This window comes from Coregonus clupeaformis, chromosome 3 (genome assembly GCF_020615455.1).
Source record: "Coregonus clupeaformis isolate EN_2021a chromosome 3, ASM2061545v1, whole genome shotgun sequence".
NCBI lineage: Eukaryota > Metazoa > Chordata > Actinopteri > Salmoniformes > Salmonidae > Coregonus > Coregonus clupeaformis.
This window is the reverse complement of record NC_059194.1, coordinates 2,135,271-2,163,102: the sequence shown is the minus strand read 5'-3', so window position 1 is coordinate 2,163,102 and position 27,832 is coordinate 2,135,271. Positions and strand designations below refer to the sequence as shown.

The 27,832-nt window shown below is 45.5% G+C and overlaps 1 protein-coding gene across 2 annotated transcripts in view; it reads left to right on the top strand.

The window, feature by feature from the left end:
- Positions 1–27,832, top strand: part of LOC121538870 (cyclin-J-like) — a 42,083-nt gene that overhangs the window by 6,691 nt on the left and 7,560 nt on the right. For both annotated transcript variants that reach the window (XM_045206753.1, XM_045206750.1), the window contains exons 3-4: positions 1,463–1,673; positions 26,275–26,574. In XM_045206753.1, coding sequence (XP_045062688.1) covers positions 1,463–1,673; positions 26,275–26,574 — 511 coding nt within the window. The remainder of the gene's footprint in view (positions 1–1,462; positions 1,674–26,274; positions 26,575–27,832) is intronic.

Sequence of the window (27,832 nt, the reverse complement as noted above, 5' to 3'; positions counted from 1 at the left end):
ATCACCAACAACGACGAGATGGCTTACAGGGAGGAGCTAGTCTCTCTGACGGTGTGTTGCCAGGTAAACAACCTCTTCCTCAACGTCAGTCTGACGGTGTGTTGCCAGGTAACAACCTCTTCCTCAACGTCAGTCTGACGGCGTGTTGCCAGGTAAACAACCTCTTCCTCAACGTCAGTCTGACGGCGTGTTGCCAGGTAAACAACCTCTTCCTCAACGTCAGTCTGACGGCGTGTTGCCAGGTAAACAACCTCTTCCTCAACGTCAGTCTGACGGCGTGTTGCCAGGTAAACAACCTCTTCCTCAACGTCAGCAAAACAAAGCAGCTGATTGTGGACTTTAGGAGGGGCTGCCGTGGAGACGGTCAAAAATGTAAAGTTCCTCGGCTCCCACATCTCAGAGGAGCTGAAATGGTCAAACCACACGGACACCGCGGTGAAGGCGGCACGACAGTGACTCTTTAACCTCCAGGAGGCTGAAGAAAATCGGCCTGTCCCCGAGGGCCCTCAGTGGTCTACAGGAGCACCATCGAGAGCATACTGTCCGGCTGCATCACAGCCTGGTACGGCACCGCCACTGACCGCAAGGCACTACAGAGGGAGGTACGCTCAGCCGAACGCACCTTTGGGTGCACACTGCCTGCCCTCCAGGACACCTACAACACCAGGGCTGGGGTCCCTGATGATAGAAGATTGTCAGGGACCCCAGCCACCCGAGCCACGTCCTGTTCTTCCCGCTTCCATCACTCAGACATGTGCAGTACAGGAGCATCATGACTAAAACTGACTGGACAATAGTTTCTACCCCGAGACAGTCGGGCTGCTGAATAGCTGCTCCCCCCGCTGCTCCCCCTTTCCCCAACAGACCTCTACTCTGCCCCCACCCCAATGGACATTTTATCATGCTGAATAGCCACCACAACTTCCTACAGGCACCACTACTTCCTGTCCCCCTCCCCTTAGCCACCATGGGAAACGCTGTCCCCATCCTCTCACCCCCCGACCTAAATTGAAATGTGTCTGAAATGTAGAATTGGGTTCTCTGTGGAAATGTACTGTGTAGGCCTGTCTGGTAGTTTGAATGTACTGTGTAGGCCTGTCTGGTAGTTTGAATGTACTGTGTAGGCCTGTCTGGTAGTTTGAATGTACTGTGTAGGCCTGTCTGGTAGTTTGAATGTACTGTGTAGGCCTGTCTGGTAGTTTGAATGTACTGTGTAGGCCTGTCTGGTAGTTTGAATGTACTGTGTAGGCCTGTCTGGTAGTTTGAATGTACTGTGTAGGCCTGTCTGGTAGTTTTATTGTCAGACGTGGCCATCTATGTTTGTTATAACCTATGTTATATGAATTCTCTCACTCTCCACCTTGTTTCTATTCCCTCTGATGCTACCTTGTTCTCTCCATCCTTTTTCTTCCTCTACCTCTCCATTCCTTCTTCATTTTCTCCCATCTTCCTCTCCCTCTAGGAGTTGAAGCTGCCCGTGTACCGGGCCCACTCCCCTCAGATAGGGATGCGTCGGTACTTTGCAGACCTGCTGGCCATACTGTCTAACCGCTACCAGCTGTGCCCTACAGCCAGACACCTGGCCGTCTACCTACTGGACCTGTTCATGGACCACTACGACGTAGCCGTCAAACAGCTCTACGTCATCGCTCTGTCCTGCCTGCTCCTCGCCAGTAAGTACCATGAGTCTTTACAGAATTAAAGCTCTGTCAGTTTCCTTCAGCTGACACGGTGGAATTACACAGCATGTTAATGACGTTCCAAAAAAACTGTCATGAATGGTTATAAGATATGTTATAACTGTGTTATTACACACAGCCTAACCCTCTCAGTTCCCATCCAGAACCTTTTTAATTATAATTTACTCCAGTTTCCAGACGATGGCTGGCTGGAAAACCGTATATCATTTCTGGTGCTGTGGCTTTTCACATTGTTTAGGTAGAAACCCAGTCTCCGTGACTTTGTGAAGATGTCTGTATGTCTTCACTCGCACAGCTTTGATCCTGCCTTTGATAACGCGTCTGGGGGTTTTGCCTCTGTGCTTTAGGCATGCCTGGTGGCACCTGTCAAGGTCAAAATGAATGTCCCACACAGCAACGCGTATGAAACCCATTAGAGCAGGAATAAAGACATAAAAGGAAACTTGGACCTGGGTTTTGTCAGATAGCTGATTGTGATCTTGGAGTCAGATTATACCATGATCTAGGCTTCTACTGCTGTTACTATGTGTAGCCTAGTTTGTGTAGGAGTAGTTGCTATAACTGGGTCTGTGTGTGTGGTGATTAACTGCTGGTCTGTGAGTCTGTACATTAACACAGCACACAGAGCATCATGGGTAATTACACTAATGATGCCATCAAACTGGGAGTCTGGGACGGGGCCCGCTCACTGGGGAGACGTGCGTGAGGATTTTTTAGGGGGAGCTCGTAGAGTTCACTGGAAGACTAAATGGAAAGATGAAAATGTATTGACCAAAAACCCTGTTAGAGGATTCTCTGACTAGATGAATTAAGGAGTCTTTTGATTGTGTCTTTCAGTGAGAGAACAGTCAGACTCTTCTCTTCGCTGCTTCCCTCCCCCACCCGCTAGGTTCCTCTAGGGATCAGCTCGGTGTGATTGATGAAAGCTTGAAAGGCCTGTTTGATTCAAGGTTGTCCTGGTTGGGTTTGCTGTTTTAATATCCTGAGGGGCTGGAATCTGGCCTAGTTATTGAACTGGACTTCTCTGGCTGGTTGGTTGGTTGTTCAGTACTCAGTTCCTCCTGGCTTTCAGTTCTGATGCGCACTCTGCGCTGGGTTCGTTCTGTGTGTCCCAAATGCTACCCTATTCCCTATATACACTGTGCACAATTTATTAGGCAAGTTGTACGTTTGAGGATTCATTTTATTATTGAACAACTACATTCCTCTCGGTCAATCCAAAATGTTTAATAAACCTCAAACCTGAATATTTAAGAAAGTAAAAGTGAGGTTTTGGCTTTCTTTGGAGAATATCTATGTGCGCACTGGCACTGCATCGCAGTGCTAGCTGTGCCACTAGAGATCCTGGTTCGAATCCAGGCTCTGTCATAGCCGGCCGCGACCGGGAGACCAATGGGGCGGCGCGCAATTGGCCCAGCGTCGTCCAGGGTAGGGGAGGGAATGGCCTGCAGGGATGTAGCTCAGTTGATAGAGCATGGCGTTTGCAACGCCAGGGTTGTGGGTTTGATTCCCACAGGGGGTATGAAAAAAAATATATATATATGCATTAACTGTAAGTCGCTCTGGATAAGAGCGTCTGCTAAATGACTAAAATGTAAATGTATTAGTGTGCAGAATTATTCTGCAACAAAATGAAAAGTTCCCCATCTCACCTGTTTATTTTCATCTGTTAAAGTGAGAATAATAAACAAACAACTCAACATTTACAAATAAACATTTCTGACATTTCAAAAAAACAAAAATCAGTGACCAATATAGCCACCCTTCTTTTCAATAACAGTCATAAGCCTTCCATCCATGGAGTCTGTCAGTTTCTTGATCTGTTGACGATCAACTTTTTGTGCAGCAGCAACCACAGCCTCCCAGACACTGGTCAGAGAGGCGTACTGTTTTCCTTCACCGTAAATCCACAGTTTTTAAGAAGGGATCACACGTTCTCAATAGGGTTTTAGGTCAGGTGAGGAAGGGGGCCATGTCATTATTCTTTCATCTTTAAGGCCTTTACTGGCTAGCCACGCAGTGGAGTACTTCGATGCATGCGATGGAGCATTGTCCTGCATAAAAAATCATGGTCTTCTTGAAAGATGCAGACTTTTTCCTGTACCACTGCTTGAAGAAAGTGTCTTCTAAAAACTGGCAGTAGGTTTGGGAGTTGAGTTTGAGTCCATCTTCAACCCAAAAAGGTCCAACTAGCTCATCTTTAATAATACCAGCCCATACCAGTACCCCACCTCCACCTTGCTGGCGTCTGAGTTGAAGTGGAGCTCCGTTCCCGTTACTGATCCAGCCACGGGCCCATCCATCTGGTCCATCAAGAGTCACTCATCTCATCAGTCCATAAAACCTTATCTAAATCTGTCTTCAGATATTTCTTGGCCCAGTCTTGACGTTTCAACTTATGTGTCTTGTTCAGTGGTGGTCGGGTTTCAGCCTTCCTTACCATGGCCATGTCTCTGAGCACTGAACACCTTGTACTTATGGGCACTCCAGGTAGGTTGCAGTTCTGGAATATGACAGCACTGGAGGATAATGGGTTCCTGGTAGCTTCACGTTTGATTCTTCTGAAATCTTTGGCAGTTAATTTGCGTCTTTTTTTCTCAACACGGTTCTTGCGACCCTGTTGACTATTTGCAACAAAACGTTTGATGGTTCTGTGAACACGCCCCAATATCTTAGCAATTTCAAGAGTGCTGCATCCCTCTGAAAGGCTTTTTAAAATGTTTGACTTTTCAGAGTCAGTTAAATCTCTTTTTTGGCCCATTTTGCCTGAGGAAAAGAAGCTGCCTAATAATTATACGCACCTTGATATAGGGTGTTGATCTCCTTAGGCCACACCCTCCCTCATTACACAAATACACATCATCTGATATGCTTAAATCCAATAAGCATTCCAGTTTATACAGCTTGGAGTTGGGAAATATGCATAATAATGATGATATGGTCAAAATACTGACTTGCCTAATCATTGTGCACACAATGTAGTGCACTACTTTTGACCCAGGCCCTGGCTATAAGTAGTGCACTAAATAGGGTATAGGGTTGCCGTTTGGTACTCAGCCTTTGACAGGCACACATTGTCTTTGTTAAAATTCCACGGGCTTCTGCGCTGGGTTAATTCATCACTGCCTCCATTGTGCCTCTCAACAGTCAGAACTTTAGCCTATAGGTAATATCGCTCTCTGGTCTCTCTCTCTCTCTGGTCTCTCTCTCTCTGGTCTCTCTCTCTCTCTCTCTCTCTCTCTCTCTCTCTCTCTCTCTCTCTCTCTCTCTCTCTCTCTCTCTCTCTCTCTCTCTCTCTCTCTCTCTCTCTGGTCTCTCTCTCTCTCTGGTCTCTCTCTCTCTGGTCTCTCTCTCTCTCTCTCTCTCTTGGTCTCTCTCTCTCTCTCATCTCTCTGGTCTCTCTCTCTCTCTCTCTCGTCTCTCTCTCTCTGGTCTCTCTCTCATCTCTCTGGTCTCTCTCTCATCTCTCTGGTCTCTCTCTCATCTCTCTGGTCTCTCTCTCATCTCTCTGGTCTCTCTCTCTCTCTCACTCTCTCTGGTCTCTCTCTCTCTCTCTCTCTCTCTGGTCTCTCTCTCTCTGGTCTCTCTCTCTCTGGTCTCTCTCTCTCTGGTCTCTCTCTCATCTCTCTGGTCTCTCTCTCTCTCTCTCTCTCTGGTCTCTCTCTCTCTCCCTGGTCTCTCTCTCTCTCTCTGGTCTCTCTCTCTCTCTCTGGTCTCTCTCTCTCTCTCTGGTCTCTCTCTCTCTCTCTCTGGTCTCTCTCTCTCTCTGGTCTCTCTCTCTCATCTCTCTGGTCTCCCTCTCGCATCTCTCTCTCTCTCTCTGATCTCTTTGGACTCTCTCTCATCTCTCTGGTCTCTCTCTCTCGCATCGCTCTGCCATCTCTCTGGTCTCTCTCTCTCTCTCTCTCTCTCTCTCTGGTCTCTCTCTCTCTCGTCTCTCTCTCTCTCTGGTCTCTCTCTCTCTCTGGTATCTCTCTCTCTGGTATCTCTCTCTCTCTGGTCTCTCTCTCTCTCTGGTCTCTCTCTCTCTCTCTGGTCTCTCTCTCTCTGGTCTCTCTCTCTGGTCTCTCTCTCTCTGGTCTCTCTCTCGCTCTGGTCTCTCTCTCTCTCTCTCTGGTCTCTCTCTCTCTCTCTCTCTGGTCTCTCTCTCTCTCTGGTCTCTCTCTCTCTCTCTCTGGTCTCTCTCTCTCTCTCTGGTCTCTCTCTCTCTCTCTGGTCTCTTTCCTCAACCTGTCTCTCTCCCTGTGGTTGGATTATGTGTGTAATCTATTGATTTGTGTGTGTTTTCATAGACATTCACAGAAAGACGGGTAAAGAAAATTGTGGTTCTGTGGTATTTGTGTGTGTTGGTATTCGTCCGTAGTCCATTTGTGAGAGAAAGTTCTTCTTCCCAGTCAGTCACAGGGACATGAGACCTATTGTTCAAAGTCTGTCTATACATTTTAACATCCTTTCAACAAAGCCTTTTTCCTAAAGGAATCCATACCCTTTGAATTGTCGGATCATTTCAATGGTGCTCGTAGATGCCAAAAGTCCAGACACCCCATGAGCTCTGGTCAAAAGTAGTGCACTATATAGGGACTAGGGTGCCATTTGGGATGCAGACATTGTGTGTGTTCCCATGCACAGTGGCCCAGTGACTTCAACATTACTCATCCTGGCATCCCTCTCTTCTGTCCCTGAAGTCTGGACACTCTGCTCTGCATAGCAGCTATTTGTCCTCACTAATGACATCATTAGTGGTCCTCTGTAGCTCAATTGGTAGAGCTTGGCGCTTGTAACGCCAGGGTAGTGGGTTCGATCCCCGGGACCACCCATACGTAAAAAATTTTATGCACACATGACTGTAAGTGGCTTTGGATAAAAGCGTCTGCTAAATGGCATATTATTTTATATTATCATAGACTTGACTCAATTGCTCTCGCTCTGGCATCTCTCTCTCTCAGCAGTCAGTGAGTTTGGCTCAGTTTTTATTTTTTTCTTATTTATTTTTACAGTGTAGTGGTCTCTACATTTTAAACTCTATGTTGCATGATGAGGACAGAAGTGGTGTCTTTCCAGTAGATATACAGCATTATGTTCACGCAATCTCATTGAGCTCAGATCATGTTGTTTCTCCAACATTGTATTGTCTCTATCTGTTCCCTCTCAATGAGCTCAGATGGCTGCTGACATTTTAGTTCTATGCTGTGTGTTATTCTGTACACGTCCCATGCTGCTGTCCTGCTACATGGAGCCTAGTAGCTGGAACTACGTAGGATCTGGTGGTACATTGGTTGAATGCGTTCAGTGGGTGGGTTTGAATGTTTTCTAATGGTTGTGTGTGTGTGTGGTTTGTTGCATTGTGTGTACCGGCTGTGGATGACCTGCAATAGGGTGGCTGACGGTTTGTGTTACAGAGAAGGGTCTTTTTTTATTTTTATTTTTTAAAGACACACCACACACTGCAGCAGGCCTGCCTGGGGAACCCGGGGGTTGAAGGGTGGGGAGGGAGAGGGGCACCTGCCATATGCTCCATGAGGCAGGGCCAAACAAAAGCCTGTCAACAGGAGCAGCCAGCCCTGGCCCAGGGTGGGGGAGGGGGAAGGGTGCAGAGACACGGGGGTGGAGGTTATTGTGTGTTTGTCCGTGCAATTGTGTATTTTTGTGACTGACTGCAAGCGAGGTTGACGTGTCGAGGCTTCAGGCTTCCGCTTAGTATCTTATCTGACTAGAACGCCATTTCCAGGGGTATTTAGTTTATCAGATAAACCAGACGAGATCACAACACATCACTAAATCACTAGCCATTAAAGTGTTACTGCTAGGAGTGTTTCAGATGGCGTTATCCCCCACCATGGCCCCACTGCTAGGAGTGTTTCAGATGGCGTTATCCCCCACCATGGCCCCACTGCTAGGAGTGTTTCAGATGGCGTTATCCCCCACCATGGCCCCACTGCTAGGAGTGTTTCAGATGGCGTTATCCCCCACCATGGCCCCACTGCTAGGAGTGTTTCAGATGGCGTTATCCCCCACCATGGCCCCACTGCTAGGGGTGTTTCAGATGGCGTTATCCCCCACCATGGCCCCACTGCTAGGAGTGTTTCAGATGGCGTTATCCCCACCATGGCCCCACTGCTAGGAGTGTTTCAGATGGCGTTATCCCCCACCATGGCCCCACTGCTAGGAGTGTTTCAGATGGCGTTATCCCCCACCATGGCCCCACTGCTAGGAGTGTTTCAGATGGCGTTATCCCCCACCATGGCCCCACTGCTAGGAGTGTTTCAGATGGCGTTATCCCCCACCATGGCCCCACTGCTAGGGGTGTTTCAGATGGCGTTATCCCCACCATGGCCCCACTGCTAGGAGTGTTTCAGATGGCGTTATCCCCCACCATGGCCCCACTGCTAGGAGTGTTTCAGATGGCGTTATCCCCCACCATGGCCCCACTGCTAGGAGTGTTTCAGATGGCGTTATCCCCCACCATGGCCCCACTGCTAGGAGTGTTTCAGATGGCGTTATCCCCCACCATGGCCCCACTGCTAGGAGTGTTTCAGATGGCGCTATCCCCCACCATGGCCCCACTGCTAGGAGTGTTTCAGATGGCGTTATCCCCCACCATGGCCCCACTGCTAGGAGTGTTTCAGATGGCGTTATCCCCCACCATGGCCCCACTGCTAGGAGTGTTTCCGCTCTGTCTCACTCACCTTGACAGGGCCCAGGCAGGCACAACCAGTCCTGAGACTGGGCTGGGGCCCCTAAAGCACCTCTACCCCCCTTCCACCTCCACCCCTGGGGGGGTTCGGAAACGAGCTGAGCGGTGCTTCAAAGAGATGTCGACCGCTGATGTTAAACGGGAGGGGGGCATGCAAAACAGCACATGTTTGAACTGAACCACTCGATATGTAGATGAACAGGATACCCCTACAGTCCTCCCCTCTCTCCCTCTACCGCTCTGTCGGTCTCTCTGATGCTTGATTGGAATGAAAGGAATTATGAGTCGATGGTAAAATTGCTATGCTCCAGGACAGTGATTTCTTCAAATGCTGCTTTTTTTCCCATCAGAAAAAAAAAGGTGAAAATAAAATAAAAACTGTAGGCTAGTTTATTATTTAATACTGTTGATGTATTATTGAATGATTTTGTGTTCTGGTTCTATAGAGGTCTTTTATTTCTTACACAAATACCAGGCTAGGACTGAAATGTCATAACGCCATTTGAGTTATTGATTAGTGTTTCACTTTGGGGGGGGGGGCTTATGAGTGCCAGAGGCACAGTATGAGGGGGTCACCATTTCCCCCCCTCTCCCTCGCCCCGAAAGTGTTCCACACCCCTTGGCAGGACACAAGATGAGACCCCCCCCCCCTCCCCGGCAGAGGGCCAAGGATTCTTCCTGGTCACCCAAGCGTTAGGCACTAGAGGTCAGAGGTCAGAATGGGTCTACATTGTGTGAACCGGCGGAGCCTATCGGACAGACTCACTCACTCATTGGGGTGGCGTTGTGAGGGGGGTTGTGGCGGAGCTGTGACCAATTTCATCTGAAAGAAAGACGGCACATTTTAAAGGAGTTTAAAGATATGAGAGGAAATTCCTCCAGAGACCGACACAGACAGAGAGGGAGAGAATTATACAGTGCCTTCAGAAGGTATTCACGCCCCTTGACTTTTTCCACATTTTGTTGTTACAGCCTGAATTTAAAATGGATTAAATTGCCATTTATTGTCACTGGCCTAAACATAATACCCCATAATGTCAAAGTGGAAAGATTTTTTTCCACCTGAAAATTTTACAAATTAATGAATAGCTGAAATGTCTTGAGTCAATAAGTATTCAACACCTTTTTTTTATGTCAAACCTAAATAAGTTCAGGAGTAAACATTTGCATAAAAAGTCACAAGTTGCATGGACTCACACTGTGTGTAATAATAGTGTTTCTCTGTACCCCACACATACAATTATTTGTAATGTCCCTCAGTCGAGCAGCGAATATCAAACACAGATTCAACCACAAAGACCAGGGAGGTTTTCCAATGCCTTGGTGGCTGCATCATGTTATTGGTATGCTTGTAATAATTTACTGGGGAGTTTTTCAGGATACAAAAATAAACTGAATGGAGCTAAGCACAGGCAAAATCCTAGAGGAAACCTGGTTCAGTCTGCTTTTCACCAGACACTGGGAGATGAATTCACCTTTCAGCAGGACAATAACCTAAAGGCCAAATCTACACTGGAGTTGCTTACAAAGAAGACACTGAATGTTCCAGAGAGGCCGAGTTACAGTTTTGACTTAAATCTATGGCAAGACCTGAAAAGGGTTGTCTAGCAACGATCAACAACCAATTTGACAGAGTTTGAAGAATTTTGAAAATAATAATGGGCAAATGTTGCGCAATTCAGTTGTGGAAAGCTCTTATAGACTTACCCAGAAAGACACACAGCTGTAATCGCTGCCAAAGGTGGTTCTACAAAGTATTGACTCAGGGGTGTGAATACTTATTTCTGTATTTAATTTTTAGATTATTTAGATTTAAAAAACTAAACGTTTTCACTTTTGTCATTATGGGATATTGTGTGTGGATTGGTGACCAAAAAGCAATTTTAATACATTTTTAACGCAACAAAATGTGGAATAAGTCAAGAGGTGTAAATAGTTTTTGAAGGCGGTTTATCTATTAGGCTTGCGAAAGGGGGTTGGTGGATGTTGTAGGTTTTTATAGTTTGATTTATTGATACTGTCTGTGACTGTAGAGGTGTGTTCTTTTTAGATTTGAATCATCTACGTCTAGTTTTATAGGCTAGCAGTGCTAAAATTGTATTTCCCCTTCACATGAACTCCTTCAGAAGACTGAGGAGAGGTGATTATTTTAATGAAGAGTGCAGTGACAGGATGTAGCAGTGTGGTCATTCATAGAAATCAATACATTCTGTCTCTGTGGGTGAGGGAACGAGAAACACCATAACGGTAGTCTCCTTTCCTCTCTGTGACTTTAGTGAAGACCGTAACGGTAGTCTCCTTTCCTCTGTGACTTTAGTGAAGACCGTAACAGTAGTCTCCTTTCCTCTCTGTGACTTTAGTGAAGTCCATAACGGTAGTCTCCTTTCCTCTGTGACTTTAGCGAAGACCGTACTCTGTGACTTTAGTGAAGACCATAACGGTAGTCTCCTTTCCTCTGTGACTTTAGTGAAGTCCATAACGGTAGTCTCCTTTCCTCTGTGACTTTAGCGAAGACCGTACTCTGTGACTTTAGTGAAGACCATAACGGTAGTCTCCTTTCCTCTGTGACTTTAGTGAAGACCGTAACAGTAGTCTCCTTTCCTCTCTGTGACTTTATTGAAGACCGTAACAGTAGTCTCCTTTCCTCTGTGACTTTATTGAAGACCGTAACAGTAGTCTCCTTTCCTCTGTGACTTTAGTGAAGACCGTAACAGTAGTCTCCTTTCCTCTGTGACTTTAGTGAAGACCGTAACAGTAGTCTCCTTTCCTCTGTGACTTTAGTGAAGACCGTAACAGTAGTCTCCTTTCCTCTGTGACTTTAGTGAAGACCGTAACAGTAGTCTCCTTTCCTCTGTGACTTTAGTGAAGACCGTAACAGTAGTCTCCTTTCCTCTCTGTGACTTTAGTGAAGACCATAACAGTAGTCTCCTTTCCTCTCTGTGACTTTAGTGAAGACCGTAACAGTAGTCTCCTTTCCTCTGTGACTTTAGTGAAGACCGTAACAGTAGTCTCCTTTTCTCTGTGACTTTAGTGAAGACCGTAACAGTAGTCTCCTTTCCTCTGTGACTTTAGTGAAGACCGTAACAGTAGTCTCCTTTCCTCTGTGACTTTAGTGAAGACCGTAACAGTAGTCTCCTTTCCTCTGTGACTTTAGTGAAGACCGTAACAGTAGTCTCCTTTCCTCTGTGACTTTAGTGAAGACTGTAACAGTAGTCTCCTTTCCTCTGTGACTTTAGTGAAGACCGTAACAGTAGTCTCCTCTCTGTGGAACATAAGTGATGGCTGCAACAGTGTTAGTTTTTTCTTCCTCTCTCTGTAACTCTAGTAAAGAACATTCTCAGGTTTCTAAAATCCTTGAGCAGTAGTCTAACCCCCCCAGAAGGTTCTCAGGTTTCTAAACTCATTGAGCAGTAGTCTACCCCCCAGAAGGTTCTCAGGTTTCTAAACTCCTTGAGCAGTAGTCTACCCCCCCCAGAAGGTTCTCAGGTTTCTAAACTCCTTGAGCAGTAGTCTAACCCCCCAGAAGGTTCTCAGGTTTCTAAACTCCTTGAGCAGTAGTCTAACCCCCCAGAAGGTTCTCAGGTTTCTAAACTCCTTGAGCAGTAGTCTAACCCCCCAGAAGGTTCTCAGGTTTCTAAACTCCTTGAGCAGTAGTCTACCCCCCCAGAAGGTTCTCAGGTTTCTAAACTCCTTGAGCAGTAGTCTAACCCCCCCAGAAGGTTCTCAGGTTTCTAAACTCCTTGAGCAGTAGTCTAACCCCCCAGAAGGTTCTCAGGTTTCTAAACTCCTTGAGCAGTAGTCTACCCCCCAGAAGGTTCTCAGGTTTCTAAACTCCTTGAGCAGTAGTCTAACCCCCCCAGAAGGTTCTCAGGTTTCTAAACTCCTTGAGCAGTAGTCTAACCCCCCAGAAGGTTCTCAGGTTTCTAAACTCCTTGAGCAGTAGTCTAACCCCCCCAGAAGGTTCTCAGGTTTCTAAACTCCTTGAGCAGTAGTCTACCCCCAGAAGGTTCTCAGGTTTCTAAACTCCTTGAGCAGTAGTCTACCCCCCAGAAGGTTCTCAGGTTTCTAAACTCCTTGAGCAGTAGTCTAACCCCCCAGAAGGTTCTCAGGTTTCTAAACTCCTTGAGCAGTAGTCTACCCCCCCCAGAAGGTTCTCAGGTTTCTAAACTCCTTGAGCAGTAGTCTAACCCCCCCAGAACATTCTCAGGTTTCTAAACTCCTTGAGCAGTAGTCTACCCCCCCAGAAGGTTCTCAGGTTTCTAAACTCCTTGAGCAGTAGTCTAACCCCCCAGAAGGTTCTCAGGTTTCTAAACACCTTGAGCAGTAGTCTACCCCCCCCCCCAGAAGGTTCTCAGGTTTCTAAACTCCTTGAGCAGTAGTCTAACCCCCCTCAGAAGGTTCTCAGGTTTCTAAACTCCTTGAGCAGTAGTCTAACCCCCCAGAAGGTTCTCAGGTTTCTAAACTCCTTGAGCAGTAGTCTACCCCCCCCCCCCCCAGAAGGTTCTCAGGTTTCTAAATCCTTGAGCAGTAGTCTAACCCCCCAGAAGGTTCTCAGGTTTCTAAACTCCTTGAGCAGTAGTCTAACCCCCCAGAAGGTTCTCAGGTTTCTAAACTCCTTGAGCAGTAGTCTAACCCCCCCAGAAGGTTCTCAGGTTTCTAAACTCCTTGAGCAGTAGTCTAACCCCCCAGAAGGTTCTCAGGTTTCTAAACTCCTTGAGCAGTAGTCTACCCCCCAGAACATTCTCAGGTTTCTAAACTCCTTGAGCAGTAGTCTACCCCCAGAAGGTTCTCAGGTTTCTAAACTCCTTGAGCAGTAGTCTAACCCCCCAGAAGGTTCTCAGGTTTCTAAACTCCTTGAGCAGTAGTCTACCCCCCCCCAGAAGGTTCTCAGGTTTCTAAACTCCTTGAGCAGTAGTCTAACCCCCCACAGAAGGTTCTCAGGTTTCTAAACTCCTTGAGCAGTAGTATAACCCCCCCCAGAAGGTTCTCAGGTTTCTAAACTCCTTGAGCAGTAGTCTAACCCCCCCAGAAGGTTCTCAGGTTTCTAAACTCCTTGAGCAGTAGTCTAACCCCCCAGAAGGTTCTCAGGTTTATAAACTCCTTGAGCAGTAGTCTACCCCCCCACCCCAGAAGGTTCTCAGGTTTCTAAACTCCTTGAGCAGTAGTCTAACCCCCCAGAAGGTTCTCAGGTTTCTAAACTCCTTGAGCAGTAGTCTAACCCCCCCAGAAGGTTCTCAGGTTTCTAATCTCCTTGAGCAGTAGTCTAACCCCCCCAGAAGGTTCTCAGGTTTCTAAACTCCTTGAGCAGTAGTCTACCCCCCAGAAGGTTCTCAGGTTTCTAAACTCCTTGAGCAGTAGTCTACCCCCCCAGAAGGTTCTCAGGTTTCCTAAACTCCTTGAGCAGTAGTCTACCCCCCAGAAGGTTCTCAGGTTTTTAAACTCCTTGAGCAGTAGTCTAACCCCCCAGAAGGTTCTCAGGTTTCTAAACTCCTTGAGCAGTAGTCTAACCCCCCAGAAGGTTCTCAGGTTTCTAAACTCCTTGAGCAGTAGTCTAACCCCCCAGAAGGTTCTCAGGTTTCTAAACTCCTTGAGCAGTAGTCTAACCCCCCCAGAAGGTTATCAGGTTTCTAAACTCCTTGAGCAGTAGTCTAACCCCCCAGAAGGTTCTCAGGTTTCTAAACTCCTTGAGCAGTAGTCTACCCCCCTCCCAGAAGGTTCTCAGGTTTCTAAACTCCTTGAGCAGTAGTCTACCCCCAGAAGGTTCTCAGGTTTCTAAACTCCTTGAGCAGTAGTCTAACCCCCCAGAAGGTTCTCAGGTTTCTAAACTCCTTGAGCAGTAGTCTAACCCCGCCCAGAAGGTTCTCAGGTTTCTAAACTCCTTGAGCAGTAGTCTAACCCCCCAGAAGGTTCTCAGGTTTCTAAACTCCTTGAGCAGTAGTCTAACCCCCAGAAGGTTCTCAGGTTTCTAAACTCCTTGAGCAGTAGTCTAACCCCCCAGAAGGTTCTCAGGTTTCTAAACTCCTTGAGCAGTAGTCTAACCCCCCCAGAAGGTTCTCAGGTTTCTAAACTCCTTGAGCAGTAGTCTAACCCCCCAGAAGGTTCTCAGGTTTCTAAACTCCTTGAGCAGTAGTCTACCCCCCAGAAGGTTCTCAGGTTTCTAACCTCCTTGAGCAGTAGTCTACCCCCCAGAAGGTTCTCAGGTTTCTAAACTCCTTGAGCAGTAGTCTAACCCCCCCCAGAAGGTTCTCAGGTTTCTAAACTCCTTGAGCAGTAGTCTACCCCCCAGAAGGTTCTCAGGTTTCTAAACTCCTTGAGCAGTAGTCTACCCCCCAGAAGGTTCTCAGGTTTCTAAACTCCTTGAGCAGTAGTCTAACCCCCCAGAAGGTTCTCAGGTTTCTAAACTCCTTGAGCAGTAGTCTACCCCCCCAGAAGGTTCTCAGGTTTCTAAACTCCTTGAGCAGTAGTCTAACCCCCCAGAACATTCTCAGGTTTCTAAACTCCTTGAGCAGTAGTCTACCCCCCCAGAAGGTTCTCAGGTTTCTAAACTCCTTGAGCAGTAGTCTAACCCCCCAGAAGGTTCTCAGGTTTCTAAACACCTTGAGCAGTAGTCTACCCCCCAGAAGGTTCTCAGGTTTCTAAACTCCTTGAGCAGTAGTCTAACCCCCTCAGAAGGTTCTCAGGTTTCTAAACTCCTTGAGCAGTAGTCTAACCCCCAGAAGGTTCTCAGGTTTCTAAACTCCTTGAGCAGTAGTCTACCCCCCAGAAGGTTCTCAGGTTTCTAAATCCTTGAGCAGTAGTCTAACCCCCCAGAAGGTTCTCAGGTTTCTAAACTCCTTGAGCAGTAGTCTAACCCCCCAGAAGGTTCTCAGGTTTCTAAACTCCTTGAGCAGTAGTCTAACCCCCCAGAAGGTTCTCAGGTTTCTAAACTCCTTGAGCAGTAGTCTAACCCCCCAGAAGGTTCTCAGGTTTCTAAACTCCTTGAGCAGTAGTCTACCCCCCAGAACATTCTCAGGTTTCTAAACTCCTTGAGCAGTAGTCTACCCCCAGAAGGTTCTCAGGTTTCTAAACTCCTTGAGCAGTAGTCTAACCCCCCAGAAGGTTCTCAGGTTTCTAAACTCCTTGAGCAGTAGTCTACCCCCCAGAAGGTTCTCAGGTTTCTAAACTCCTTGAGCAGTAGTCTAACCCCCCCCACAGAAGGTTCTCAGGTTTCTAAACTCCTTGAGCAGTAGTCTAACCCCCAGAAGGTTCTCATGTTTCTAAACTCCTTGAGCAGTAGTCTAACCCCCCCAGAAGGTTCTCAGGTTTCTAAACTCCTTGAGCAGTAGTCTAACCCCCCAGAAGGTTCTCAGGTTTCTAAACTCCTTGAGCAGTAGTCTACCCCCCCAGAAGGTTCTCAGGTTTCTAAACTCCTTGAGCAGTAGTCTAATCCCCCCCAGAAGGTTCTCAGGTTTCTAAACTCCTTGAGCAGTAGTCTAACCCCTCCAGAAGGTTCTCAGGTTTCTAAACTCCTTGAGCAGTAGTCTAACCCCCCAGAAGGTTCTCAGGTTTCTAATCTCCTTGAGCAGTAGTCTAACCCCCAGAAGGTTCTCAGGTTTCTAATCTCCTTGAGCAGTAGTCTAACCCCCCAGAAGGTTCTCAGGTTTCTAAACTCCTTGAGCAGTAGTCTAACCCCCCAGAAGGTTCTCAGGTTTCTAAACTCCTTGAGCAGTAGTCTAACCCCCCAGAAGGTTCTCAGGTTTCTAAACTCCTTGAGCAGTAGTCTAACCCCCCCCCAGAAGGTTCTCAGGTTTCTAAACTCCTTGAGCAGTAGTCTAACCCCCCAGAAGGTTCTCAGGTTTCTAAACTCCTTGAGCAGTAGTCTAACCCCCCCAGAAGGTTCTCAGGTTTCTAAACTCCTTGAGCAGTAGTCTACCCCCCCAGAAGGTTCTCAGGTTTCTAAACTCCTTGAGCAGTAGTCTACCCCCCAGAAGGTTCTCAGGTTTCTAAACTCCTTGAGCAGTAGTCTAACCCCCCCACAGAAGGTTCTCAGGTTTCTAAACTCCTTGAGCAGTAGTCTAACCCCCCAGAAGGTTCTCAGGTTTCTAAACTCCTTGAGCAGTAGTCTACCCCCCAGAAGGTTCTCAGGTTTCTAATCTCCTTGAGCAGTAGTCTAACCCCCCCAGAAGGTTCTCAGGTTTCTAAACTCCTTGAGCAGTAGTCTAATTCCTCAGCAGCACACCTGGGAAGAGAGAGGACATGCCTACTTCCTGCTGTTCTTACCTTTAACCTCTCTCTGGGCGCTCTACAGCCTCTCATCACACACGTCCAAGGACGACTCGCAGCCCACTGCAAGGCAGTACTCCTGAGGGCTGTATCTATCTTGATGAGATGGTAAAGGAGAGGAGACCTATAGTTTCAGAAGGGGACAGGCATGCACTTGGCTCAGCAGCTGAGGAATGAACCCTTTCTCTCTCTCTCACACGCACATGCCTACAGCTCCTAGGTTAGTCACTGTGTTCATTTTGTTGACATGAAACAGAACAGGTTGTACTTGTAAAGAACAGAAATACTCAAAAGCAGCTGGCAGTACTAAATCACCCTTTTTGTATTTGTCCCTGTGAGTTCTACCTCTTTTCAGAAATGTAGTTTCAGTTGGAATAGGTTTTGTCTGCCCCTTGTTTTAAACACGCCCAATCAACAGCTAATACAGGTAGTAAACCAAAGAGCCATCATTGAAGACAATGAGAAGGCTGACAACACAATGTCCATACCGGTCCCCTGACCCTCCCAGGATGAAAGAGGGTTTTGTAGAGATGGTGGTGGGGGTGTTCATGGTTGTGCCTGTGGACACAGGAGTCCAGCAGACCGACTAGACTACAGGAAATGATTGGTGAATGGGAAAGAAAGCATAGACTGAGACTGGGTCCAGGCTGGAGAGGGCTGGGCCTGCCCTATACTAAAGCAGCTGGAGTGGTGGGTGGGTGTGAGTGAACAGAACAGCAGTTATTGTTTCCTGTTCTGGTTGTGAGACGCCATTACAGCCTGTGTGTTAACTGCCTCCTCTGGCCTGCTATAGCCTGCTGGTTAATGGCAGGCTGCAGCATCAGTAGTAAAACTCGCACTTGGTGACGACCCCATATATACAGCTGCAAAATTATCAGTTTCTCTGGTTTTACTATTTATAGGTATGTGTTTGGGTGAAAATAATATATATAATTTTTGTTTTATTCTATAAACTACTGACAACATTTCTCCCAAATTCCAAATAAAAATATTGTTATTTAGAGCATTTATTTGCAGAAAATGACAACTGGTCAAAAGAACAAAAAAGATGCAGTGTTGTCAGACCTCGAATAATGCAAATAAAATAAGTTCATGTTCATTTTTAAACAACACAATAGTAATGTTTTAACTTAGGAAGATTTCAGAAATCAATATTTGGTGGAATAACCCTGATTTTCAATCACAGCTTTCATGCGTCTTGGCATGCTCTCCACCAGTCTTTCACATTGATGTTGGGTGACTTTATGCCACTCCTGGCGCAGAAATTCAAGCAGCTCGGCTTTGTTTGATGGCTTGTGACCATCCATCTTCCTCTTGATCACATTCCAGAAGTTTTCAATGGGGTTCAGGTCTGGAGATTGGGCTGGCCATGACAGGGTCTTGATCTGGTGGTCCTCCATCCACACCTTGATTGACCTGGCTGTGTGGCATGGCGCATTGTCCTGATGGAAAAACCAATTCTTAGAGTTGGGGAACAATGTCAGAGCAAAAGGAAGCAAGTTTTCTTCCAGGACAACCTTGTACGTGGCTTGATTCATGCGTCCTTCACAAAGACAAATCTGCCCGATTCCAGCCTTGCTGAAGCACCCCCAGATCATCACCGATCCTCCACCAAATTTCACAATGAGTGCGAGACACTGTGGCTTGTAGGCCTCTCCAGGTCTCCGTCTAACCATTAGACGACCAGGTGTTGGGCAAAGCTGAAAATTGGACTCATCAGAGAAGATGACCTTACAGTCCTCTACGGTCCAATCCTTATGGTCTTTTGCAAACCTCAGCCTGGCTCTTCTTTGCTTCTCATTGATGAAGGGCTTTTTTCTAGCTTTGCACGACTTCAGCCCTGCCCCTTCAGCCTGTTTCGAACTCGCTGTGCCATTCTTTTTGTAGGTCACTTGATGTCATCCTACGGTTGTTGAGTGACATTCGAATGAGTTGGCGGTCATCCCGGTCAGTAGAGAGTCGTTTTCGCCCTCTGCCGGTCTGTAACTTTGTTGTCCCCAATGTCTGCTGCTTGACCTTGTTCTTATGAACCGCCGTCTTTGAAATTTTAAGGACGGAAGCAACCTGACGCTCACTGTATCCCTCTGCCAGTAAAGCAAGAATTGAGCCCTTCTTTTCCTCACTCAATTTTCCTTTTCAACTCTTTTGGCATGGTCAATAGTTATTTTTTGATTAATATTACTTTTGAGGTACTATTAGCACTGTTTTTGCCATCCAGCTGGTCCTATTGCAAGAGGATAGTGATGACCACAGCAGTGGTTTTTATACTTTTCCTCGTTAAATAAGATTTGGTTCATGTGATCACCTAATCAGTACCTAATTCAGTAGAATGAGGTGTGCCTGTGTTGGAATTCAACAGACACTGGAATGGAATGGCTGTCATACATGTAGAGATGCTGATTTAAGAAAAATTTGCAGTGGTCTCTTAATTTTTTTCCACAGCTGTGTGTGTGTGTGTGTGTGTGTGTGTGTGTGTGTGTGTGTGTGTGTGTGTGTGTGTGTGTGTGTGTGTGTGTGTGTGTGTGTGTGTGTGTGTATGTATGTATGTATGTATGTATGTATATGTGTGTGTGTATATATATATATATATGAGAGAGATGTTGTTGTTCACAGTTTGATGGTGTAAGGACTAAATACTCCCTAAGGTGGATTACACCAAAACCTCCAACACTCCTCTCCTGTCTCTTTGTTGCCATGACATTAGTGCTGTGGTCAAAGCCAGTGTTGTTTTTGACAGCTGCTGTGATATTTTGATATCCAGAAGGGTGTGTACATTTTGTCCATAGACTGTTAATCCAAGCTATTGGGTTTTAGGACTTCTTCAGTAATACTCTAGTCGTGACTGTGGCACGTTCCTTCCAAACGCTGGGGAGGGTGACTGTGTGTCAGTGTTTGAGCGCCTTCCTGTGTCAATGTGTGTGTTTTAGTAGATGTGTATGTAACCTTGTCCATTCATTGTTTTTGAACAATGTTACATTGTGTGTCTGTACTCAGTACGGTATGCATGGGTATTGTACACATTTCCTGAACATACATTTAGCCATACTTCTGTAGAGGGTAGGCCTAGTTGTTGATGTTATCTCCCTCATATCAGTTCTCTCTGCCATCAGGGTGCCATGTGAGCCCATGTCAGCCCCCACTCCCAGTTTTCCTGCTGAAACGGGTTTATAGGAGAACCGAGAAGTGTATTAGGTGTTTTTAGGGAAATGTGCCAGAGCAACCTGACTCCTCACCCTTCCACACTCCTCCTCCCCCCTTCTCACTGTGAGAGAGAGAGGGAGGGAGGTAGTGGGGGTGAGAAAGGGAAGTGAAGGACTGTTTTTGGATTAGAGGCAAAATCATTGGTGCTCATTGGCCACTCAGACACGTTAGACGGTGGCCTAAGGGCTGTTGCTATGGAGAGTTGAGGAGAATGTCTGGAGTGGTAGTGAACGGGTGCTGGTAAGTAGCTTGCTGGTAACGGGTGGTGGTAGTGAACGGGTGCTGGTAAGTAGGTTGCTGGTAACGGGTGGTGGTAGTGAACGGGTGCTGGTAAGTAGGTTGCTGGTAACGGGTGGTGGTAGTGAACGGGTGCTGGTAAGTAGGTTGCTGGTAACGGGTGGTGGTAGTGAACGGGTGCTGGTAAGTAGGTTGCTGGTAACGGGTGGCGGTAGTGAACGGGTGCTGGTAAGTAGCTTGCTGTTAACGGGTGGTGGTAGTGAACGGGTGCTGGTAAGTAGGTTGCTGGTAACGGGTGGTGGTAGTGAACGGGTGCTGGTAAGTAGGTTGCTGCTGGTAGTGGCGATAGTGAACGGGTGCTGGTAAGTAGGTTGCTGGTGGTAGTGGTCATAAGGATACTGCTATAGAGTTACTGGCTTCTAGAGGGGATGAGAGGACGGGGGATCAGATTTGAAAGACTTTGTTTTCAAATAAATCAGTCTTTGTTATTCTACCACAACGCCAGATCAAGTCCCCCCGCGGCCTAAAAAGACTGAAAAAGCCTCAGAGTCGTCTAGAGATCTTTCTAGAGAGTTCTTTTTATATTGCTCTGTTAGCCTACCGAGTTGACTACGTATTAACAGTGGTCTAACGTTGTTAAATATACAGTTTGATGACAGTTTTTTGACTCATCACATACGCTGCTTCTACTGTTTTAATATCTGTCACTTTATTCCTAGTTATGTACATATCTACCTCAATTACCTCGTACCCCTGCACATAGCCTCAGTACTGGTACCCCTTATATATAGCCAAGTTATCATGGACTCAGTACTGGTACCCTGTGTATATAGCCAAGTTATCATAGCCTCAGTACTGGTACCCTGTGTATATAGCCAAGTTATCGTTACTCATTGTGTATTAAATACATTTTATTATTACTTTTATTATTACGTGTTTTACTTTTCTATTATTTCATTATTTTCTTTCTCTGCGTTGTTGGGAATGTAGGTAAGCGTTTCACTGTTAGTCTACACCGAAGCATGTTACAAATACAATTCGGTGTGATTTGATTTGTAAGTCATGAGGGCAACGATCATTCTTAACTATGGGACATGATGAAGGTTGGTAAGTTATCCCAGAGGGCTGTGTGCAGCCTACAGGGGTAAAGCTATGATATGGAGTCTTTACAGCTGGCTACCCCTCCCTGCAAGATCAACATGAAGCTGGAGACTCTTATCTCCCTCACTAACTTTAAGCATCAGTTGTCAGAGCACCTTACCGATCACTGCACCTGTACACAGCCCATCTGTAATTAGCCCACCCAACTACCTCATCCCATATTGTTATTTATTTTGCTCATTTGCACATCATCTTTTGCACATCTATCATTCCAGTGTTAATACTAAATTGTAATTATTTTGCACTATGGCCTATTTATTGCCTTACCTCCATAACTTGCTACATTTGCACACACTGTATATAGATTTTCTGTTGTATTTTTGACTTTATGTTTTGTTTATCCCATATGTAACTCTGTGTTGTTTTTTTCTGCACTGCTTTGCTTTATCTTGGCCAGGTCGCAGTTGTAAATGAGAACTTGTTCTCAACTGGCTTACCTGGTTAAATAAAGGTTAAATAAATAAATAAATAAAATAAACATGGCCTCCTCCTCAGAGAAGGAATTAGTCTGTAAAGTAAAAACATGAAGGTCCATGTCCCATGTCCTTCTGACAGCCCTCCCTCCCTGGATGGATGGATGGATGGATGGATGGGCGATGGCTCTACTGTGTGTCTTTTACATTTCCATTGACTTTTTTGTGTGTTTTTCACATGGACTGTTCCCCAACATGTATTATAAACAAAATCACAGATTCAGATCAACCCATACAATTCTTTATTTGTATCTTATTACAGTGAGAATTCAATATTCTGGGGCACATTATAGGCCTGCTATGATTAAATAGCCAAGGCAATAGGAAACATTTTCCATGTATGAAACCCATGATTAGATAACCTAATATTTGTTTTGTAAATCATTGTATTGTCTGATGGGTCGTGTCTTCGGTGTATTACGGTAAAATGTCAAATCAATAGACTAGAAACACCCACAAGCCTCAATTTTGCGCCACAGGATGCGCAATCCACTGATCTTCACAGTGTTTCCCCTTCTAGAACGTGGATATTTAGGTCGGTCCAGATTGTTTTAAGATCAGTGTTTTTGGTTTTGAAAAATAACTGCCCATCTGGTCGAGTTGAGCGAGTTGTTGTGAGTGAGAGAGCAGCACAGACCTCTTGAGAGACCCGACCACACCACACCACAGCCCAGCCCAGCGAGGCGCGTTGTTCAGAAGAGTTTGTAACTCTAGACAAGGACTGGTAGGGTTGGCGAGTGGACGCGGGGCAAGCATGGGTTGCAGACACAGCAAGGTGTGTGGCGGAATTTGCAAGAAAAATGTATTTATTCATATTTGTTGTGAAATCATCTAGGAAGTTAATTAGCGAACCGAGTGGAGTTTTGTTATTGTAGCTGCCATTGTCGCACCGATTCCTGGCACAACACAGGCGTGTTGATCACTTTTTAAATCGATCAAACAAAACTGTTTGTTAGTTTATAGCCTAATTTCCCACGTGGATTTTACAACCGAGATTACACGTTCATTAACATCAGTGCTTTGCAACGGGTGATGTAGGCTATCAGTGAATTTGTGCAACGTTTTCTAAGTTTTGATTGGAAACAGATGTGCTGCAAATAACTTCAGAAATGTAGTCTATCCTCAGATACTGACTTTTTCCCACGAGTTTGAAACCTACTTGTCAAATGTAGCGGTGCAGGGAACTAATCTGATGTAAATCTTCCGCATTAATTATAAGAAGTTGCAGGTTGGCCAGACATTGACAGTCACTGCTGATACAATGACACAGAAGGTTGAGATCATTGATGCAATGGATCATAATCACCAGTAAATATACATTGGATTCATTGATTGACACCCTATAGCCTACGTAGTCAGTGAATTACATCTGTCAAAGTTTCTACTTTCTGATCATATGAGTTGTTGGGTTTTTCTACATGGTTCACAAAATCAGTTCATGTTTTCTGTGACAACTACCGATAACTACAAACTGCTGCACTGTTTGTGATAGAACGGAAGTGACTTGAGGATATGAAAATTGTAATATTACATATGCAGCTAAATGTATTTTTTTTAGGCTACAGTTAATTAGATGTACTAGTACTGCCTCTTTGACATTTACAACCAGTGGCACAGGCTTATATTACATCCAGAAATTATACCCCAGATATCTATTATCCAGACATTTTACCCCAGATTGTACCACTTCTAGGAGGCATAGAGGAGAGAGACTACATGGATAAATCGTTAAGTTGAAGGGGATATCATTTCACTTATCTGTCAAACAGACGCATTGAGACCACTTACACAGTTAAAAGCAGGGTGAATTCTTTGATTGATTAGCCAATATTCTCTTAGTGGATTCCTTCATGTATCAATGGGACCAGGTGGTGCTTGATATTAACACTCCCAACTCTCCTTGAGATGGAAAATTAATTTTATTCTACACAAAGTAAGTAAGCACTTAGAGGTACTGCAAACCAAGCCACTGGCAAGCTGCATAGCAGATCACAAAACCATCTGTTTGCCTGGTTGGCACAGGCAACTGGAGAAGTGTGAAGGTCTGCTAGAGAGGGCTCGACAAGAGAAGCCTGGAGACACACACACTATGGCTCCATATGGACCATGATGAAAATACCACATGAAGAGCCTCGGTGTTAATGAAATCTCAAGGAACATTTGTTTCTCCGCTTGAAAGACTTAATCACAGTCTAAAATAAATGTCCCTTAACTAAGTCTGAATGTTCTTTGCTGTGTTGAAGATGTGGTTAAATTTTTCTGAATTTCCTTTTGATTGGCGGGGCTGTTTTTCTAGTTCTATCAACCTAGGGTACATTTCTGTGTCTTCTATGCTTGCACCATTGACAGGCCACTTCTTTATTCTACAAGAAAATGTGACATTTTGGGCCCGTAAGTAAGCATTTCACTGTTGGTCTACACCTGTTGTCTACGAAGCATGTGACATATACAAGTTCCCCGCATAAAACTACAGTGTTAATATTAGGAAAGGCTTTAGGGTTGTCCCCGACATAAGAAATGATATATGTTGTTCGACCAAGAGTCGTCTGTTCTTTCGACCAATGGATCGGTCGATAGACACATCCTATGGGTTTTAATCAAATCAGCTATATGCACTGAGCTTGTCTGCTGCTTTAAGCACACTGTTTGATTAAATAATTAAGACACACGACTAGAGGGAGTCCGATCAGCAATTTATTTGATTGTGCCGGGCCGGGCTCAGACAGCGAGTGACTGTGTGACTAGCACCTGTTGTCTCCCTCTCCTCCCTGCTGCAGAGACCACTCCAGAAAAACGCATGTCAAATGTTAGAAATTGATTTGCATTTTAATGAGGGAAATAAGTATTTGACCCCCTCTCAATCAGAAAGATTTCTGGCTCCCAGGTGTCTTTTATACAGGTAACTAGCTGAGATTAGGAGCACACTCTTAAAGGGAGTGCTCCTAATCTCAGCTTGTTACCTGTATAAAAGACACCTGTCCACAGAAGCAGTCAATCAATCAGATTCCAAACTCTCCACCATGGCCAAGACCAAAGAGCTCTCCAAGGATGTCAGGGACAAGATTGTAGACTTACACAAGGCTGGAATGGGCTACAAGACCATCGCCAAGCAGCTTGGTGAGAAGGTGACAACAGTTGGTGCGATTATTCGCAAATGGAAGAAATACAAAATAACTGTCAATCTCCCTCGGCCTGGGGCTCCATGCAAGATCTCACCTCGTGGAGTTGCAATGATCATGAGAACGGTGAGGAATCAGCCCAGAACTACACGGGAGGATATTGTCAATGATCTCAAGGCAGCTGGGACCATAGTCACCAAGAAAACAATTGGTAACACGCTACGCCGTGAAGGACTGAAATCCTGTCAAAACTAAGTCATGTTTTGCAGAGGGGTCAAATAGTTATTTCCCTCATTAAAATGCAAATCAATTCATAACATTTTTTACATGCGTTTTTCTGGATTTTTGTTGTTGTTATTCTGTCTCTCACTGTTCAAATACACCTACCATTAAAATTATAGACTGATCATTTCTTTGTCAGTGGGCAAACATACAAAATCAGCAGGGGATCAAATACTTTTCCCCCCTCACTGTATACTAAGCCTACTAATGATAATGACATCACTTATTATTATAATGATGATCATAATAATAATCGTAATAATCTTAACAAGGAGATCAAGGAAAAAGGAGGGTTGTTGTTATTATTATAAATACATAAAAATTGGACAATTTGGAACAGTGTAAACAACACTAAATAAATAATACCAGAGTCTTACGGAAAAAAATGTGTGAAGCCTTTATTACAGCATAACAAAGGTTAACAGCCGAATTTGTGAAAGTTTATCCGACATGTGGTTGCGTGAGACTTTGTGCTCACGGAATCAGTAGGCTATTAAACAAACAGGCAACAGAAGCAGGATCTGTCTTATTTCTGTAGATATATTGATGATTTATAAAGCCAGGCCCATTAACAGTTAGGCTATTGATTATAGACCTAATTAAGTTGGGGTTTCCTCTCTCCTCACTTAGACAATAAGGCGAGGGCTGTTTTCTCATCTCCTCATTCTGCTGCTACCTCCGCCGCATTGTTCTCAACACCAATATTCTGGTTAACTTTGCTATTATGCACATAGCAACATGGTCTAGGAAAGGGCGCCAATTCAACAGCGCGCTGATGTGTTTCAGAACCGTGGACAGCGACTACTATCCAACACGGGAGAAAATGCATTTATTATAAAATAATATTATTTGTATTAGTGTTGCACCATTGTTCTTATGTAATATAACCATATACAATTTCAGTAGCACATGTCTTAGACTGATGGACTGTGCCATCCCCCTCCACAATGGATCAGTCCACTCAGACAGGAGCCAAACAGACAGGTGTCTTGTACACCATTTCTTTTGGGGGGGGGCTACTGCTCGACTAAAGATCTCGGTCGACCAACAGCCTATCGACCAAACAATGGACCAGTCGACCTAAATGGGGTCAACCCTAAAAGGCTTTTGTATAGCCTACCTTCTAACCCCTCTCTCCCCCGTAGGTAAGTTTGAGGAGAGGGAGGACCGGGTACCTAAGCTGGAGCAGCTGAACTCCCTGGGCTTCATGTGTTCTCTGAACCTTGTTCTCAACAAGAGAGACCTCATCAAGATGGAGCTGCTGCTGCTGGAGACGTTCAGCTGGAACCTGTGTATGCCCACCCCAGCCCACTTCATAGACCACTACCTCCAGGCCTCGGTGCAGGAGGGAGACCTGTACAACGGCTGGCCTCTCTCCTCCCTCTCCAAGACCAAAGGCTTTATGGACAAGTACACACACTACTTCCTGGAGGTGTCACTGCAAGGTGAGGGGTGATGAGGTGGATGGAGGGATTGAAGGAGAGGTGATGGATGGGGTGAAGGAATGAGAGCGCAGGGGGAGAGGTTCAAGAATGGAGGGGGGGGAAATAGAGGGACTGTGTAGCCTCCTGTGTTCCTCTAGACCATTTCTAACAGCCTGTCTGTGTTCCTCTAGACCATTTCTAACAGTCTGTCTGTGTTCCTCTAGACCATTTCTAACAGTCTGTCTGTGTTCCTCTAGACCATTTCTAACAGTCTGTCTGTGTTCCTCTAGACCATTTCTAACAGCCTGTCTGTGTTCCTCTAGACCATTTCTAACAGCCTGTCTGTGTTCCTCTAGACCATTTCTAACAGTCTGTCTGTGTTCCTCTAGACCATTTCTAACAGTCTGTCTGTGTTCCTCTAGACCATTTCTAACAGTCTGTCTGTGTTCCTCTAGACCATTTCTAACAGTCTGTCTGTGTTCCTCTAGACCATTTCTAACAGTCTGTCTGTGTTCCTCTAGACCATTTCTAACAGTCTGTCTGTGTTCCTCTAGACCATTTCTAACAGTCTGTCTGTGTTCCTCTAGACCATTTCTAACAGTCTGTCTGTGTTCCTCTAGACCATTTCTAACAGTCTGTCTGTGTTCCTCTAGACCATTTCTAACAGTCTGTCTGTGTTCCTCTAGACCATTTCTAACAGTCTGTCTGTGTTCCTCTAGACCATTTCTAACAGTCTGTCTGTGTTCCTCTAGACCATTTCTAACAGCCTGTCTGTGTTCCTCTAGACCATTTCTAACAGCCTGTCTGTGTTCCTCTAGACCATTTCTAACAGTCTGTCTGTGTTCCTCTAGACCATTTCTAACAGCCTGTCTGTGTTCCTCTAGACCATTTCTAACAGCCTGTCTGTGTTCCTCTAGACCATTTCTAACAGTCTGTCTGTGTTCCTCTAGACCATTTCTAACAGCCTGTCTGTGTTCCTCTAGACCATTTCTAACAGTCTGTCTGTGTTCCTCTAGACCATTTCTAACAGCCTGTCTGTGTTCCTCTAGACCATTTCTAACAGTCTGTCTGTGTTCCTCTAGACCATTTCTAACAGTCTGTCTGTGTTCCTCTAGACCATTTCTAACAGTCTGTCTGTGTTCCTCTAGACCATTTCTAACAGTCTGTCTGTGTTCCTCTAGACCATTTCTAACAGTCTGTCTGTGTTCCTCTAGACCATTTCTAACAGTCTGTCTGTGTTCCTCTAGACCATTTCTAACAGTCTGTCTGTGTTCCTCTA